The 14,713-nt window shown below is 39.9% G+C and overlaps 2 protein-coding genes across 8 annotated transcripts in view; one reads left to right on the forward strand and one right to left on the reverse strand.

The window, feature by feature from the left end:
• Nucleotides 1-14,713, reverse strand: part of LOC128743682 (high affinity cGMP-specific 3',5'-cyclic phosphodiesterase 9A) — a 360,716-nt gene that overhangs the window by 36,287 nt on the left and 309,716 nt on the right. The window lies entirely within an intron of this gene.
• Nucleotides 13,132-14,138, forward strand: LOC128743684 (uncharacterized). Its single transcript, XM_053840312.1, has 2 exons — nucleotides 13,132-13,395; nucleotides 13,457-14,138. Exons 1-2 carry the CDS (start codon nucleotides 13,323-13,325, stop codon nucleotides 13,951-13,953), a joined length of 570 nt encoding a protein of 189 aa, XP_053696287.1. The 5' UTR covers nucleotides 13,132-13,322; the 3' UTR covers nucleotides 13,954-14,138.

Genomic DNA, 14,713 nt, shown 5'->3' on the forward strand with positions numbered 1-14,713 from the left:
TGAAAGGAAAGCAAAAACGGATGGCTGCTTATAATAATCCGACATGCAAACGAGATGCAACGCAAAATAATTGGAAATAGTTAATCACAAGTCAACAGAACGATGCGACCAAATACAGAGGCTGCAAGCTAAATTCTCATTCTCAGTGCACTTATCGCTGAGCACGAGTAGTCAAAACAATGCTGTTTTTCTTTCTCAATTGCCGGAAAATAATCAATCTTTCATCTCCCGAAAACAAAACGTAAATACATGCGGATGAGTGATTACCATCTTACGGAACGGGTCGTTTTATGGGCGCCGCCCGTGTACTAACTAACTGCCCGTCGGAGACACTATAAAACACTATCAGCTTGCATCAGCCGGTATCAGTTACGGCCGTTGCAGTCTCAGCTTCAGTTCTGAAAGTACTCAGTAGTAAAGTGTTTTTTTCCAAGCAAGCTCTACAATGAAAATTTCCATTTTTGCTTTCGTCGTTTGCTGTCTGTTGGTGGCGATGACATCGGCAGGTGAGTTTCCATCAAATGGCGTAGTACATTTTCGTCTTGTATAACAAGTCACTTAATCCACGCAGTACCTCACCAACTGGAGCACAAAATTTCGGCCGAAGAGGACAGTTCGAAGCTGCACAAACGAGAGGAAACGGAAGCTCCAGCGGAAGGCGACGCAGCAGCCGACGAAGATTCCTCTAGCAGCGAAGAAAGTAGTGAACAACCGAAGGACGAAGCAGCAGCAGATGATCAGGCGGCCGAAGACAGCGCACCACCAGCGGAAGGAGCAGCAGCCGCTGCTCATGAAAAGAAGCGACGTTGAAGTATGTATCGGAGACCTCCGTAACGAATTCTGACCCAACCATGGACCATAACTTACTTAGTGCGGTTGCTACAGGCTCCAGTATTTCGGAGCAGCAATTCTGTTCGTTAATCAGTATGAGCTATACCTAATAAAATGATTTCAGCATACAAGTGTATTACAACTAGTTGTTTAATTGGAAATTTTCTTACGCAGTCGAATCAAGATGATAGGGAACATCCGATTATTCCACTGGGTTTCTACACGATGAGTTTTTTGTGGCGGTTCAACTGTTCTTTCCTTACTTCAACTGTTTCAAAGCGAACTGGTGTTATATTTCTTAAATTGATATATTGGATAATATAACAATCTGAGAAGCTTTTAGATTTTATAGTGAATATTTTTGTGAAAGTATCATTGTGAAGTGAACAGTTCATATTAGATTTAAATGGACCTCATAATAATAACACTTATGAATCTTTTGGAACCACGTTGAGACGATCATGTGTCTAATGTTAATCTATCGACCCTCAAAACACGATCATTAAGCCCTATAAAAGTAGCTTTTTGTGCCCAATGCCAGTATGGCATACAAAAACAAATGGCTCAATCCGTCTATTAAAAAATCATTAAAGAGAATGATTACTAGTGGGTTAAAGCAGACCCGTTTTTAAGTCATGTTGCTGAGAAAAAAAAAGAAAATCTATACCATAGAAGCTTGTTTTGCAGTAAACACTTCATGAAACCTATACTCAGTCTGCTCATTCAGAGTTAAATAAATTTTGGACTTGATGGATTTCAAATACAATGAAATCAATTTTATATTCTATCAAAATAAGATAAAACTATTGAATTCAAACCAGCACCGATATTCCGATCAAACCAATCACCACCATCGAAAGCAAACTGGCCACCGTCCGGCTCGATCCCGCCGTCAGCCAGTCAACATATTCCACCTGCTGTTCACCGTTGTCGATTTCCTCCAGCGTATTGCAAAGATCCTCCCCGCAGCGGTGCCACTCTTCGGTGCTGCTGCTCATGTTCTGCTGCAGTCGGAAATGATCGAACAACCTTCGGGCCGTGGCATGACTACCGTAGCCGCAACCGGTTGAATAGACGTGCAGCCCAAACGTTTCCGTCGTGAAGTTTACCCGAGTGCTAACGCACTGAAAGGCCTCGTCGAAAGGATGCTCCATGGCGCACTCCTCCACCATCATATTCTGCCGACAGGCAGACCAGCTGAGGGTGCTCTTGCAGCGATAGCATTGCAGCGCTGAAACTTTGAGTGGTATTAAAGAAAATTTGCGTCAAAGAAAATGCCAAATTTCAGGAAAATGTTTTACCAGCATCAGCGAGAATCAGCACGAACAAAACAACCAAACAGTAGCTCAGCATTCTTACTGACTAACGGACCCACAGAAAAGCGACTAGCCAACAACCTTTATAAAGTGATAAGGTGTTAATTTATTTTACTAATTACACTTCTAAATAGACACAATGACGGTTGTCTAAAACGAGTTTTTAAAGCTAGATTCTAAAGCGAATTTTAAATTCTTAAATATAATCTAGAATTGGAAATGAATGAAAAAGTAGTTTACCTACCTCAGTTGTTTAGTTATGTTATTACTAAATGCCTTGCTGGCTTTTGAACTTTAGTTGTAATAATGTTGTCTAGATTTGGTTAAAAAATTGTTACGTTAAGACATGTTTGAAAATTAAGAAAAATCAATTGAGATTAATCAAACCGCTGAAAAACTTGCACCCAAAAGAGGGGCTCACAGACAGAAATACTTATTCACGGACGCTGTCATGCCCAAGTATCAAGCATCAACGTTTCGAATCGTTTCTGGGTTTAGAAAGTCGGTAGCTAATCGAATAATGTCAAATAAGCTTACAGTTTTGGGTTTTCGAAAGTTTGTTTCTCAACTCAGGATTTACCTAATGCACTAATTGAAAATACTTTATAAGGCGCTATAAAAAAATTATTGAATCCATGGCTAGCATTAGAAAAAAGATGTATATGCAAATGAATATTCCATATTTAGATTTATGACACATTCTTCGCAGAAAGTTATTAAAAAACTACTGCCCGATTAAATTCGTAAAGCTACGGCGTTACAGCGTAGGATGTGTCTTATGAAAATACAGCAAGTTAGGGTGAAACCAATTAAAGCTTTACTCCATGTTATGACCAATAAAAGAATTTCTTGTACTTTGTATCGTAAAAAATTAATAAACCCTTCATCGATGGAATTAAAAAAAAAATTGCTGCAGATTGTGGAGCACTCGGAGCGTTGGCATTTTCTTCACGTTGGGTTCATTATTTGAAGGTAAAAAAATTTGACAAACGGTCCCCGAAACCTGTAAATAAATACTCCCATGTAACGTTATAGCGATGTAAATTCGTTCTGTCAACAATTTTTGGATGCTGTAAATCAATTAAAGATCGTTATGATCTATCATGCACATAGCTCGCGTCGATTTTGCAAACTACTTCCTCTCAACAGTAACGTTTGTTGGACCGTGTGAAAAAGAAGCACCACGGTATAAATTTGAAATTTATTTCTCAAGCTGCCAAAAAAGTCAAAGACATTTGAAGAAGAGCTGATTTGCTGATATTAAAGATACATTGTCCATTGTTGGCTGTTCGGCGAAGCTTACGTTTGTCAACTTTGCGAATGCATCTCTTGATTCTACCAATCAACTGTTTGCAATTCGTGGCTCTCCAGTTATTTTTGTACACCAATAAACTCAAAATCCCGAAGAAATCTTCGATTGGGCGCACTGAGACAGATCGGGTCGTGGTTTTTGGGTACAAATGGGATCGAATGGGTATTCAAAAACGATTGTGTTTTATTGGCGTAATGCGATGTAATGCGATGATGCTCTATCCGGCTAAAACACGTATTGTCCATCTGTATGATGTTTTTGTGAAAACGGGATCAGAACTTTCTTCAAACATTCGTCTGGTACATATCTTGGTTGATAACCAAACCATAGGGCTTGTTGATGAAGGCACCAGAAAGAGAACGATGCCCTTTGCGTCCATAGTTTTGGCTGGTCTTCCACCACCTTGCTTGCGAATAGTTGTTGGGCATCTTAGGATATGGTAAACAGTCTAAGTCACAACATATTTGCTTTTAAAATGTTGTAGGTACCGTATACGTTTTGCCGAGATTTCTGTGACAGTTCGTAGAAGTGTACAACGCGCTCCCGACATGCTTCTTGTTATGACGCCATTTTAAGCAAAACTGGGCAAGCATTTTAAGCAATTGACAAAAAGAGGAGAGAGAAGCTAGCACATACATACTCTCATTTCTTTCTGAGCTCGTTTGTTGTTGAGTATAGGGGTCTCGAAAAAAATCCAAAATTTTAGATGTAAAGTTTTTAGTTTTAATGCTAAATGATGGTTCATTATCATCAAAATCATTTTCATTATCGTATTCATCATTATCAATCATCATATTTTCGTGGATTTTAGGGCAGCATACGATACAGTATGATAACGCACGAGTACGGGTTTCCGGAAAAACTGACGCGGCCAATCAAAGCTGCTGTTCGCACAGTTTTTGGATCGGTACTCAGATTTTTTGCAGCTATTTTTACCGTGTTGAGCTAGAAAATTTATTATAATATTAGCAATGACATAAGTTCATACATTTGGTAAATTTGGTCCCGTCTTTCTTAGCTATCGGAAACATGTATGTTGTATGTTTCGGATAGCTAAGAAGCTAAGTTGACCGCGGACGAGCATGAGGCAGATCTACAGGTAAGTTTTAACGGTAAGCCTATTGTTAACAGGTTTCCTAAACTTTGGTTTTCGACAGACGACATGTAAATATAATATTACCGCACCTTTCGATTTTAGGTTAACTTTTGTTCCAATCTACTCGACGGTTAATTTGATGCTACTAAGTAGCCTATCCGAATCAGCAGCAAACTTTCTCTGCTCGCAGCAAACTATCTAACCTTGGACAACTATACTTTTCACTTCATTATATCTTCTACTTTTCAAACACTTTAAATTTCATTCAATTTCACTTGTAGCTGCGATGTAGTTTGTTTACATTTTTACACACGATGGTATGTTGCACATACCGTTGCTGTAATCAGCCGCTGGGGTGTGTTTGCTCCCTGTGACTGCAGAGTTAGCAGTGTCGCCAGAACAGCTATCCTAGAGCAAGTGATGTGCTACGTTTAAAGCTTTGGTACCGTTCTATAATTCGTTCTTAGACGTAAAACGTCTATCTCTTCTAGTTTCGCTGCAATTTCATTTTAAACGCGTGTTGAATTTGGGTGTTGAATTACCATCTGAAAACTGTTCGAACTCATACATCACGCATAGCACACTAGATCAACGCGTGCAACGGCCACGGTTAGACGCATATGAAAAACAGTTTAGAAACTGACTTCTCGGGTCTCTCTGGGACCTTTCAGAAAACGATTGCAGTATTAAAATGTATTCTCCGTAAGCACTCGAGGACATTCACCTTTGTTATGATTTCGCTAATTGTGTAGCAACGACAGCAGCACCATACCAGCAGGAGTATAATTGTAGATTTTCTGATCGTCGGCAACCTAATGCAAGTAAGTCAACACAAATTTAGAAGTGTTCGTTTTGTTGCACAATGATTTTAATTCAAAGTCTATGACAACGCACCGTTGCTTCCGGGAAGGAACGCTGTTTTCAACGAGGCTTCGAGGGAAGTCTCAGCCCCATCAGCAAGTGGCGTCAACAATTGGCCATAAAATTTTGCGAATTGTGGGAAATGACACAAGCACAAGGCAAATTGCGGTACAGTCCCTTGTCACCATGGAGGTGTGGAACGTGCTGAACCGGGTAAAAATGCATCCTTTCCACACTACACGTTCAAGAGCTGCTGAGAACGAATAAACCTAAGCGGCTTGAGTTTTGCAAGATTATGCAAGCAAAAATGGAGGCGAACCCTCAATTTATAACAATTTATAACATTGTTGTTGTTTTTCATACGTGTCAGACTGTGTTCATCGCACGCGGTAATCTAGTATCTAATTTAAACGGAAAATGCCAGTTGGTTTGTATTGCCATCCTACACCCCTGAACCAATTTTTAAAAAAATTGATCGACGAATTTTTGAGTTACGCCCTTTTGAAGTTTTAAAGGACAGATTGCTCATATAAAGTAAATAAAAATCTTTAATTACACTTCCAAAATGAACGTAAATCACAGCCGGTATTGAATTTTTATGCAACGTATGCCCATTGCCGACCATTTTAGGAGTTTTACGCGGTATTGGGACTAACCGGAAATGTTCCGGATTAAGTTATCGCTGTGGAAAATAGCCAGTATCGAACATGAACAATTACTTATCATGCGGCACCTCAAATTACGCCAGAATTTAAAAACTAGATCACTGACAGTCAGATGAACTACCTAGCACCACGTTTGTTATATCTGGACAAGTTCTGGGGACTTCTGGGAACACCCAGTCAAATGGCCAATTTCGTCCATGGACAAAAACTTATCGTGCAATACCTTAAATCACACTAGAATTCAATAACTAGATCAATGGAAGCCAAATCTGCTATCTAGGGTTAGATTTAATCATATCTGGACATATTTGGGAGACCCCGGGAACCCTTGGGAAGTCAATAACACAGTGTGGTACATTTTTGATAATAAAGATATGTTCGGAATTGGCCATTGTGGTTCTTGGTACTCAATTTGGCTTATTTGGATCTATTTTAAAAGTTTTAGTGTGATTTAAGGTGTCGTATAATGAGTTTTTGTTCATGTTCGAAATTGGTCATTTCCTGGGGTTTTCCGGAGTCCCCCAAACATGTCCAGATAAGACCAAACATGATGTTAGATAGTAAATTATTGTTTATGTATCATGATTATTATTCATCGTGCATTTTCATAAAACATAAGCTAGAAACCTGAAATCATGAGTCATTTTGCTGGTTTTGGAAATTAAATTTCTGTCCGTGTATATTTTTAGAAAAAATATTCGGTAAGCTGTATTCGTAACTGATAACAATAATCATGCCATTTAAGAACATTCGTAGGCTTATTTTCACCCGTAATTGTTGTTAGGGGGCATCCATAAAGTACGTCACGCTTATAGTGGAGAGGGGGGTTGACCTAACCGTGACGATTTGTGACGCAGGGGGGAGGGGGGGGGTATGAAGTTATGTGACGTCACATGAAACAAAATCAAATGGAAAATTTATTCGGGAAATTATATTTAGCCTTCATTTTAAGATACAACTATTGAAGGCTTCTATAAAATCAACGTACTGATGGATTTTAAAGCAAATAGTTAAATTTTTTTAATGAAAACTTTTTTTAACATATATGTGTGAACAGGACTTATTTATTCTATGTAGTATGAACTCTCCATCAAGGCTTTACAGAATATGCAGTACACCGCTGAAGAGCTGCTTGAGTACCGTCCTGCCTAAAAGATTTTTGCAACCGCAAATAGCAGTCGCACAAACTCCTGAAGGGTTACGGGATGCTACCAGAGACCCATGGCAATGTTTTCCCTTGATATTCGTGCTGAACTCAGTCGATGAACAAAAACGCATACCAACGTTCCACGGCTGCTTTTAAGGTTTTTCGGTATAAATTATACTGCCTCTCACTCAAAAGCTTTCTGAAGGATAGAGTTTATGCCACTTGCGGATTAAATTTCGCATCTAAGGTAGTGTTGAATGATTTCACGATTGAATGAATACACGAAATGACAAAATCCGTCAGAAAAGCTCTTCCAAGGCGTGTTGCTGCAAGTCCTGATTCTTTCAACTAGGTCAGACGAATTTGAGTGGATGGATGTAAAGGGCGTGTATATGCGCGAAACATTAATCGACGACACATCAGCGATCTTCAAAATCCGACTTATAAGCTCGAAAATTTTCCTTTTTCTATTTGCTGAAATTCATTTGATAGCTTTATTTAAAAAGGTTGTAATGAATATTTAATTTTTTTGTTGTGAATGGGGAGGGGGGGCCGTGACGTGACGAACTTTCTCAGGGGGGATCACGAATGTGTGACGAAATGTGACAAGGGGGGGAGGGGGTTCGTTTTTGGTCAAAATTTGCAAACTAAATGGTTGTCGCCGTGTTTGGTACAAGAACATATTCGTAGCCCATTTTGCACTAGAACGCATTCGCTGCTTGGTAATTATCTGGCCTTATGGTAATGGAATGGTTATTATCGACAACGAACAGAAACAAAAGATGGGACACGGATCTTTCAAAAGCGTGTCTTGGACAGAAAATTACCAACTAATCGTAGGATAGTGGAACTTAAAATTGATAAGACATTAGATTGGCAGTTGGGTTTGAATTCCTACTAAGCGTTTTGTTTTAAATTGGACCAAATTGAACTAAAGCTTTGGACTTGTAAGCAGACTTGAAATCAGAATTGAATTTGTTTTGAAATTGGGTTAGACATCGGATATAAAGTTGGACTCGGAGCTGAAATTGGAATTAAATTCGATTTGAAATGGACCTTAAAATGGGACATTAAATAGGGCTTGAAATTTGACCACAATTGAACTTCAAATTGTACTTGAAATTGGGCTTGAAATTGCACTTCATATTAGGTCTTGATATTGGACTTCCAATCGAAATTGAAATTGGATTTAAATTAGACATGAAATTGGACTTAAAATCGGACATTACATTGGACTTAAAATTAGACTAAAGTTGGAATCGGAGGTAAAATTTCAATTAAATTAGGCTCGGAATTCAACTTAAAATGACTTATTTAACTATTTAACGCAATTAATTTTCTTATCGCTTATTATTCATTATCGGGCTATTGAATTGACAACTCCGTACTTCCGGGTTCTATAATGAAAAATTATTTTGTTATGCGTTAAATTTGTTATAGAAGATGGGGCACGTGCCCTTGCTTGGGCACACCAGTGCTCGAGGTAGGTTGTATTTTGGAATCTCGGCTGGGTGTTGTTGCCACAGTCAGTACAATCGTTACACTAGTCCAGTGATTATCCAGTACTCTAATAACCGGCTGCGAAGTCTGTCGATAAAGAAGGATCAAGTCTTAAAGATGTTTATAACCCAATGCTTTGCTAACAATGTACAAAGCATTTTATTAAGTACAATAATACGTACGAAAGTGCCTTCGTTTATATCAGTGGTGGCCACGGTATAAGCATAATGCGGGCTAAATTAAATCTCCTCAATAGATCCGCGTCCCGAAATGACTTCTAACATTAATAAATTCAACCTATAGTTCCCGTCAACCATCCATCAAACCAGACCGCGGGCCGCAAGGACCATATTCAAGAGCCGCAGTTTGACCATCACTGGTTTATATATACGAAACATTTAGGATTGATTTTACGAATCCACTTCGTGGTAGAAAACAACAAAAGAGTTCGTAAAATAAACGTTCGCTTTCTATAAACCCAGCTGTAGTCTTAGTGAACATGCATCTTTTGCATCCGTCTCAGTCAGTAAACCGCACTGCCGTGTTTGTTACAGACACTAACACTAATGCATCCCCGATGTAAAATGTCTAAAAAAAATTACTCCAACAGTTTCATTTAGAATTTTCTGGGAAACTAGGACACCATGAATTCTATAAATATTATTATTATTAAAAATGTCTGTACGACATAGTCGAAGACCAGTAAATAAATAAAAAAAAAATCATGAAATATTGGGCCATTGAGCCCAAACCTGTATGATTGGTTTGAAAAATATCCACATAGGGTAAGGAACGAGTTAAGCAGTGTCACCTATTTTAATCAGTTGAACATAAATGAGCCGAAAATGCACTTTTTTATTCATATTTTCAAAATCTTTTGATAGGATCATCTTCACAAATCACTTAACCATACATTTGATTCACACAAACACAATTTATTGGGTTTCCGACAAGAAATATGATGAATTAAAAATTGTTGTCCAAAAACGTACATTTTTCAGCTGCTGAAGGCAATCGCCACCTCGCTACTAACGAATCCATCACATTTTTCAGCACTGATTACAACCACTCTAAAAGTCAAGCACTCAATTGTCACATACCATATTATTCAGTCTCTTTTTTTTCTATTATCTAAGGCTTTGTCACTAGCCGAAAGTTTTATTATTTTCTAACAAAACTGAAAACAAATTCTGAATTGACGGAACCTGTTCACCACTAACAGCAGCTCCAGCACAACTGATGAACTATCGTGTTGCCAAGACACTGTTTCGGTTCTGGAAATGAGAATTTTAAGTTTGAAATTAACTGAAACCTCCTATGGTGAAAACGTGGTTCAATACTTTCAAGAGAAATGTATGTTCATAATTAATTTTTCTTTATTAAAAACAACACAAAAGACAGCTTTTTCAATAATTTTCGAAGATTTTCTCAGTGATTTAATAAAGCAACGATGTGTTTCAATGTTATTTGCTTTGACAACACTGTTCTGAGTCGGATCGTTTGTACTGCTATATGTTTACCTCTTTTGTTCTCCCACCATCCTTATGAACAGCGAGTGAGACGTCAAACTCGCAGTTTCCCATAAGAACACCAGAGAATAAAAGAGACGACGAATACCGTTTGCCGAACGGTGCGGTGAGTGTATGCCCCGATAAACAATTTAGACAGATGGCATTTTACGCATCTATGCCGATACTATAATTTCGTTTAGCCGTAAAGCCGCACCGATCACATGGAATTACCACATCTGTGGAACTCAGCTAGAGCGTGTAGATACTGTGAAGGATCTGGGAGTCATCTTGGATACGCGTCTCACTTTTCGCGATCATTATTCTAGTATGATTGCAAAAGCAAATCGCAATCTAGGATTCATCATGCGGACAACGAAAGACTTCACGGATCCACACAGCTTGCGATCATTATATTTCTCGCTTGTGCGATCATCCCTCGAGACTGGTTGTCTAATATGGAGTCCCTATATGGATCTTTGGATTGCTCGAATTGAAGCTGTCCAGAAGAAGTTTACAAGATTTGCCCTCAGACTGCTTCCGTGGAATAACGTAGCCAACATGCCTTCATACGATGTCCGGTGTAGATTGCTGGGAATAGTTACTCTACGCAGCAGACGTGACTCCATCAGAGCAATATTTGCCGGAAAACTGTTGTTGGGCGCCATTGATGCACCTAACATCCTAAACAAATTAAATTTCAACGTGCCATCAATATCTTTACGCCGGAGAGACCTGCTGAGACTGGAGTTCCGGAGAACGGACTACGGACGTAACGAACCGATTATCTCGATCTCTCGTCAGTTCAACGAAGCCTACGATCTTTTCGACTATACTATCTCGGCATCGGCTTTCAAAAACAGATTGAAACGACGCTCTTTGGAATCTTCAGTTAGGAGTGGATAGCAGCTCAAGGCGGAAGGACGCATATTTGTTATATAATATCTGTTATATTAATGTCTTCCGTAAATTTTTGTTGTATTATGTGAAAAGATGTGGGGTTTTTACGCGTTGTATGTGAGCCTGTTGCCAGGTTCATATACAAAGGCTTTTCCCCATCGTTCTCTCATCAAGACAGCAATGTCAGATGCCGATTAGTAGGTCGCGGAGATTCGAGGGAATTTTTAAGGGGATGTAAAAAAATTCAGATTTCAGGATTGCTTAAAAAAGCACCTTGCGGGTGAAAATGGGTTCGGTCTGTTCAAAATTAGTTCCGCCGCTCCAACTTTTAAAGCAAAAATCAAAAGTTTAGCTCAACAATAGTGTCTTCCAATGGTAACAGCTTGAAGAACTAAAGATAGCAAGAAGATTGGTATGCTGATATTCCCCACTTAGTCAACCCATCGCTTGTAATAAGGTAAAACAATCAGTGACCCGCTTAGACTGCTTAAAACTAGTTCTTTACCCTATCTCTCGCTCTCTGTCAATCCTTCTATTTATAATTCTTACTCTTCTTCAATCAAAGGCAATAAAGAAAGAAGTGAGTATTAAATCAAACAAATGATCTGCTGCTTCCTTGTATCGTTTTGCGTTATTTAATGATGAAACAATAGAATTTTTATTATCAAAGACCAAATCTTTTGCAAGCTGTAAGCTGTTTGTAAGCTTAAACTCACGCTGACGTGGTAACTATGTGTCGCTACTTCATCAATTCAACATTAAGTTGAAATGTAAAGAACAATTATGCATATCTGCATGCATACGTAGCTTGTTTGGATTTCACACAGCTCAACGAATATTCAGCGAGCGAAAATGGTCAACAAGTTCATTCGGTTTGACAGAAAAGAGTATAGGTAGTTTGTGACCTGTTGGGACCAGAAGTCCTGGTCATTGTTTTCTAGAAATGTACCGATATATCTTTCGAATTGGTTGAAATATCAACGAGTTATTAGTGCTCAAAACCTCTCACTTTTTCGCTACCTTCCTGTAAGACGTAGTCAACGTCACCGTGACTTTTATGTAATTCTCAAAAATAACAAATTAATATCGTCACAGATTATACATCACGTTATTCGAACGAAATTGCCACGTGGTGAAGGTTTACTGCAACAAACAAAATAAGAATCCAATATCAATATAGCGAGCGGATGAAAATTGCCATCGATAATCTTATGTGTCAATATTTGTTTCATGCCTCATCGATGACACTCAAAGTCGACAATCAAAAAATTAACAAAAAAAAATCACTGCTGAATCACTGCTGAAAACATTAGTGAAGCTTTATTTGTTTCGCAAGCTAATTATAGTATTGTTTTGAAAAAAAAACATCGAACAAAAATGAAACCCCAAGAAACAAGAATCAAATCGGCAATGAAAAAGTACCAACTCATTAGCTGCAAGGTTCGTCAATGTCACCGCATTGAAATCTCCAATCAATCCGTACTCGGAAAACCTGCCTCCTCTAACGCGCGGAAAATCCAAAGCCCACATTTATCTAGCGCTGCGCTGGTCAGGAAGCGGCTCATTCGATCTAGAGAGACTTACCCTAATTTATGCACGGTTCGCAAAACCGGTTTTCTGCCAAACTTCGCTTCGTTCTGCCCCATAAAATTATTATGCATTAAGACGAGTTTCTTCACCGTTCACTGCCAGCATAAGTTGAGCGTTTACCCCACTTCAAAGTCGACCCTTTACCCGTCCCAAAAAAAACCCCAAAAATAAAACAACAAAGCTAAACACAATTTTGACCGATCACCCAGAGCCTAGAGTGAGTGCGTATAGCGCAGCAGCAGCAAACATCCAGCCGCGAGCCGGTCAACCTTTCCATAACTCGTTCAATCGGACGACGCGACGTAACCTTGAAAAACTATTAGCAGGTATTGGTGACATCATTTGACTCAACCGTCTCGCAGTCAGTCTCGCAGGTCGGCTTACACCCGTCCGTATCCGTACGCGCAGCAAAACAACGACAAAAAAACATAAAAATTTCGCCACCAGTCAGTCAGGTTTCAGCCAACGGCGCGTGTAGATCTCTCTAAGCTGTCTTTCCCCCTAGTGAAGTTCCCAAATCGGCCCGTTGCGTTGTGTGAAAAAACGGTAGGCTCAGTATCAGATTTATAACCTCACACAAAGAAGACACAAAGACGATGACCGGTTTAGTGAAGCTGACTTTGCTGCTGCCACTGCTGTTGGCAATCAACGTTCCCGAAGGCGTACTCGGTAAGCTCTCTCACAGGTGTGAAGTTTAAAGCCTGTCTGTAAACTAGTTTTGCCATTCCAGGGCAAATGGAAGATAGTACGGAACTCGCCAGCAATCAAAATGTGACTTATGCCTGTTGGAGTTGCATCTCCAAGTACAAAACTTGGGTTGACTGTCAGAACAGCAACGAGAAGGAATACTGCGAGATGAACGGCATGGACCCGGAGGAGGTGGAATGTATGCGAAGTTCGGTAAACATCCGGATTACCGATGGAGACTCGTACTACTATCGGTTAGCCGGATGTGCCCTGAACGAGAGCGCCTTACAGCAGGCCTATCTGGACCAATTCGAAGTCATGTTCAACCAGACGGGGGAGACCAACGTGACACTGGTGGAGTTCGGCACCTGCCGGGGATCGCTCTGCAACGTAATGGATGAAGAAGCGCTGCTGCGGGGACCGGTGCGGGTGGTGAAGCTAAACGTGATCGACATGAATAGTGGGGCTCCGGCCGCCGTTGGGGTACAGTGGCTGACGCTGCTGATGGTTGGCATGTTTGGATTTTGGCTCGTTATGTAACGCGGTTCCGCCGCGAAATCCGAATAATAATGGTCGCGTGGCGTGTTCGCGGAGCGTCGAATTCAGTTTTAAGTGTAAATAACTTGCCATAGCGAATAGGTTTTTTAAATTTTACAAAGTGTCTAGGGTTTTTCTTGTTCGTCACTGAAGACGATCAGATACCGGAAGAGATTAAAACATCGAAACCTTCAAAATTGTGCAGGTAATTTGAAACGGCTACCGTGGCATGATGACTAATCCAACTGCGTCTCGTTTTAGAATGGGGAAAAAACCAGCTTCGCAGCTTCTACTAAGCGTGAGACCGACCCACGTTAGGGTGCAGTTGATTGAATCGCGCAGCGACAGAATCAATATGCAATTCTTTGTTTGCCAGTAAACAGCTTGTTCTAGTGCTTATCTATCGTATACGTTCTAAACTGGACGTCATCTGGGCTGGATTTTCCCGCAACGATTGTGTGTGACGCAGAGGCTTTTAAATAGTCGTTATCGTCCACTTAGCAAAAATGGAAGTGCAAAAGTATTTTTTGTTTTGTTGTGTTCGTGTTGTCACGTAACATCGAAACGGTTAGACTCTTTGCGAATTCCCAGCCAAACTGGAAATTACTGAGCTCAGCCGGGCCAGCATCTCCTATACGATTTACCTCTTTCCGCGGCGGATTCACCTTTCCGATTATTTCGAAGAAAGCAATTGCCTCATTAGTTGATAGCTACACCGATCGGCCTATTGTGGAATCTCGAGTTTTTCGCGTTTGTTTATGGA

Source organism: Sabethes cyaneus, chromosome 3 (genome assembly GCF_943734655.1).
Source record: "Sabethes cyaneus chromosome 3, idSabCyanKW18_F2, whole genome shotgun sequence".
NCBI lineage: Eukaryota > Metazoa > Arthropoda > Insecta > Diptera > Culicidae > Sabethes > Sabethes cyaneus.

Bases quoted from the DNA above. Each gene is read 5' to 3' on its own strand.
- LOC128743684 (XM_053840312.1), top strand. From the start codon at position 13,323: ATGACCGGTTTAGTGAAGCTGACTTTGCTGCTGCCACTGCTGTTGGCA. The intron at 13,396-13,456 runs GTAAGCTCTCTC...TTGCCATTCCAG, and splicing joins CGTTCCCGAAGGCGTACTCG to GGCAAATGGAAGATAGTACG.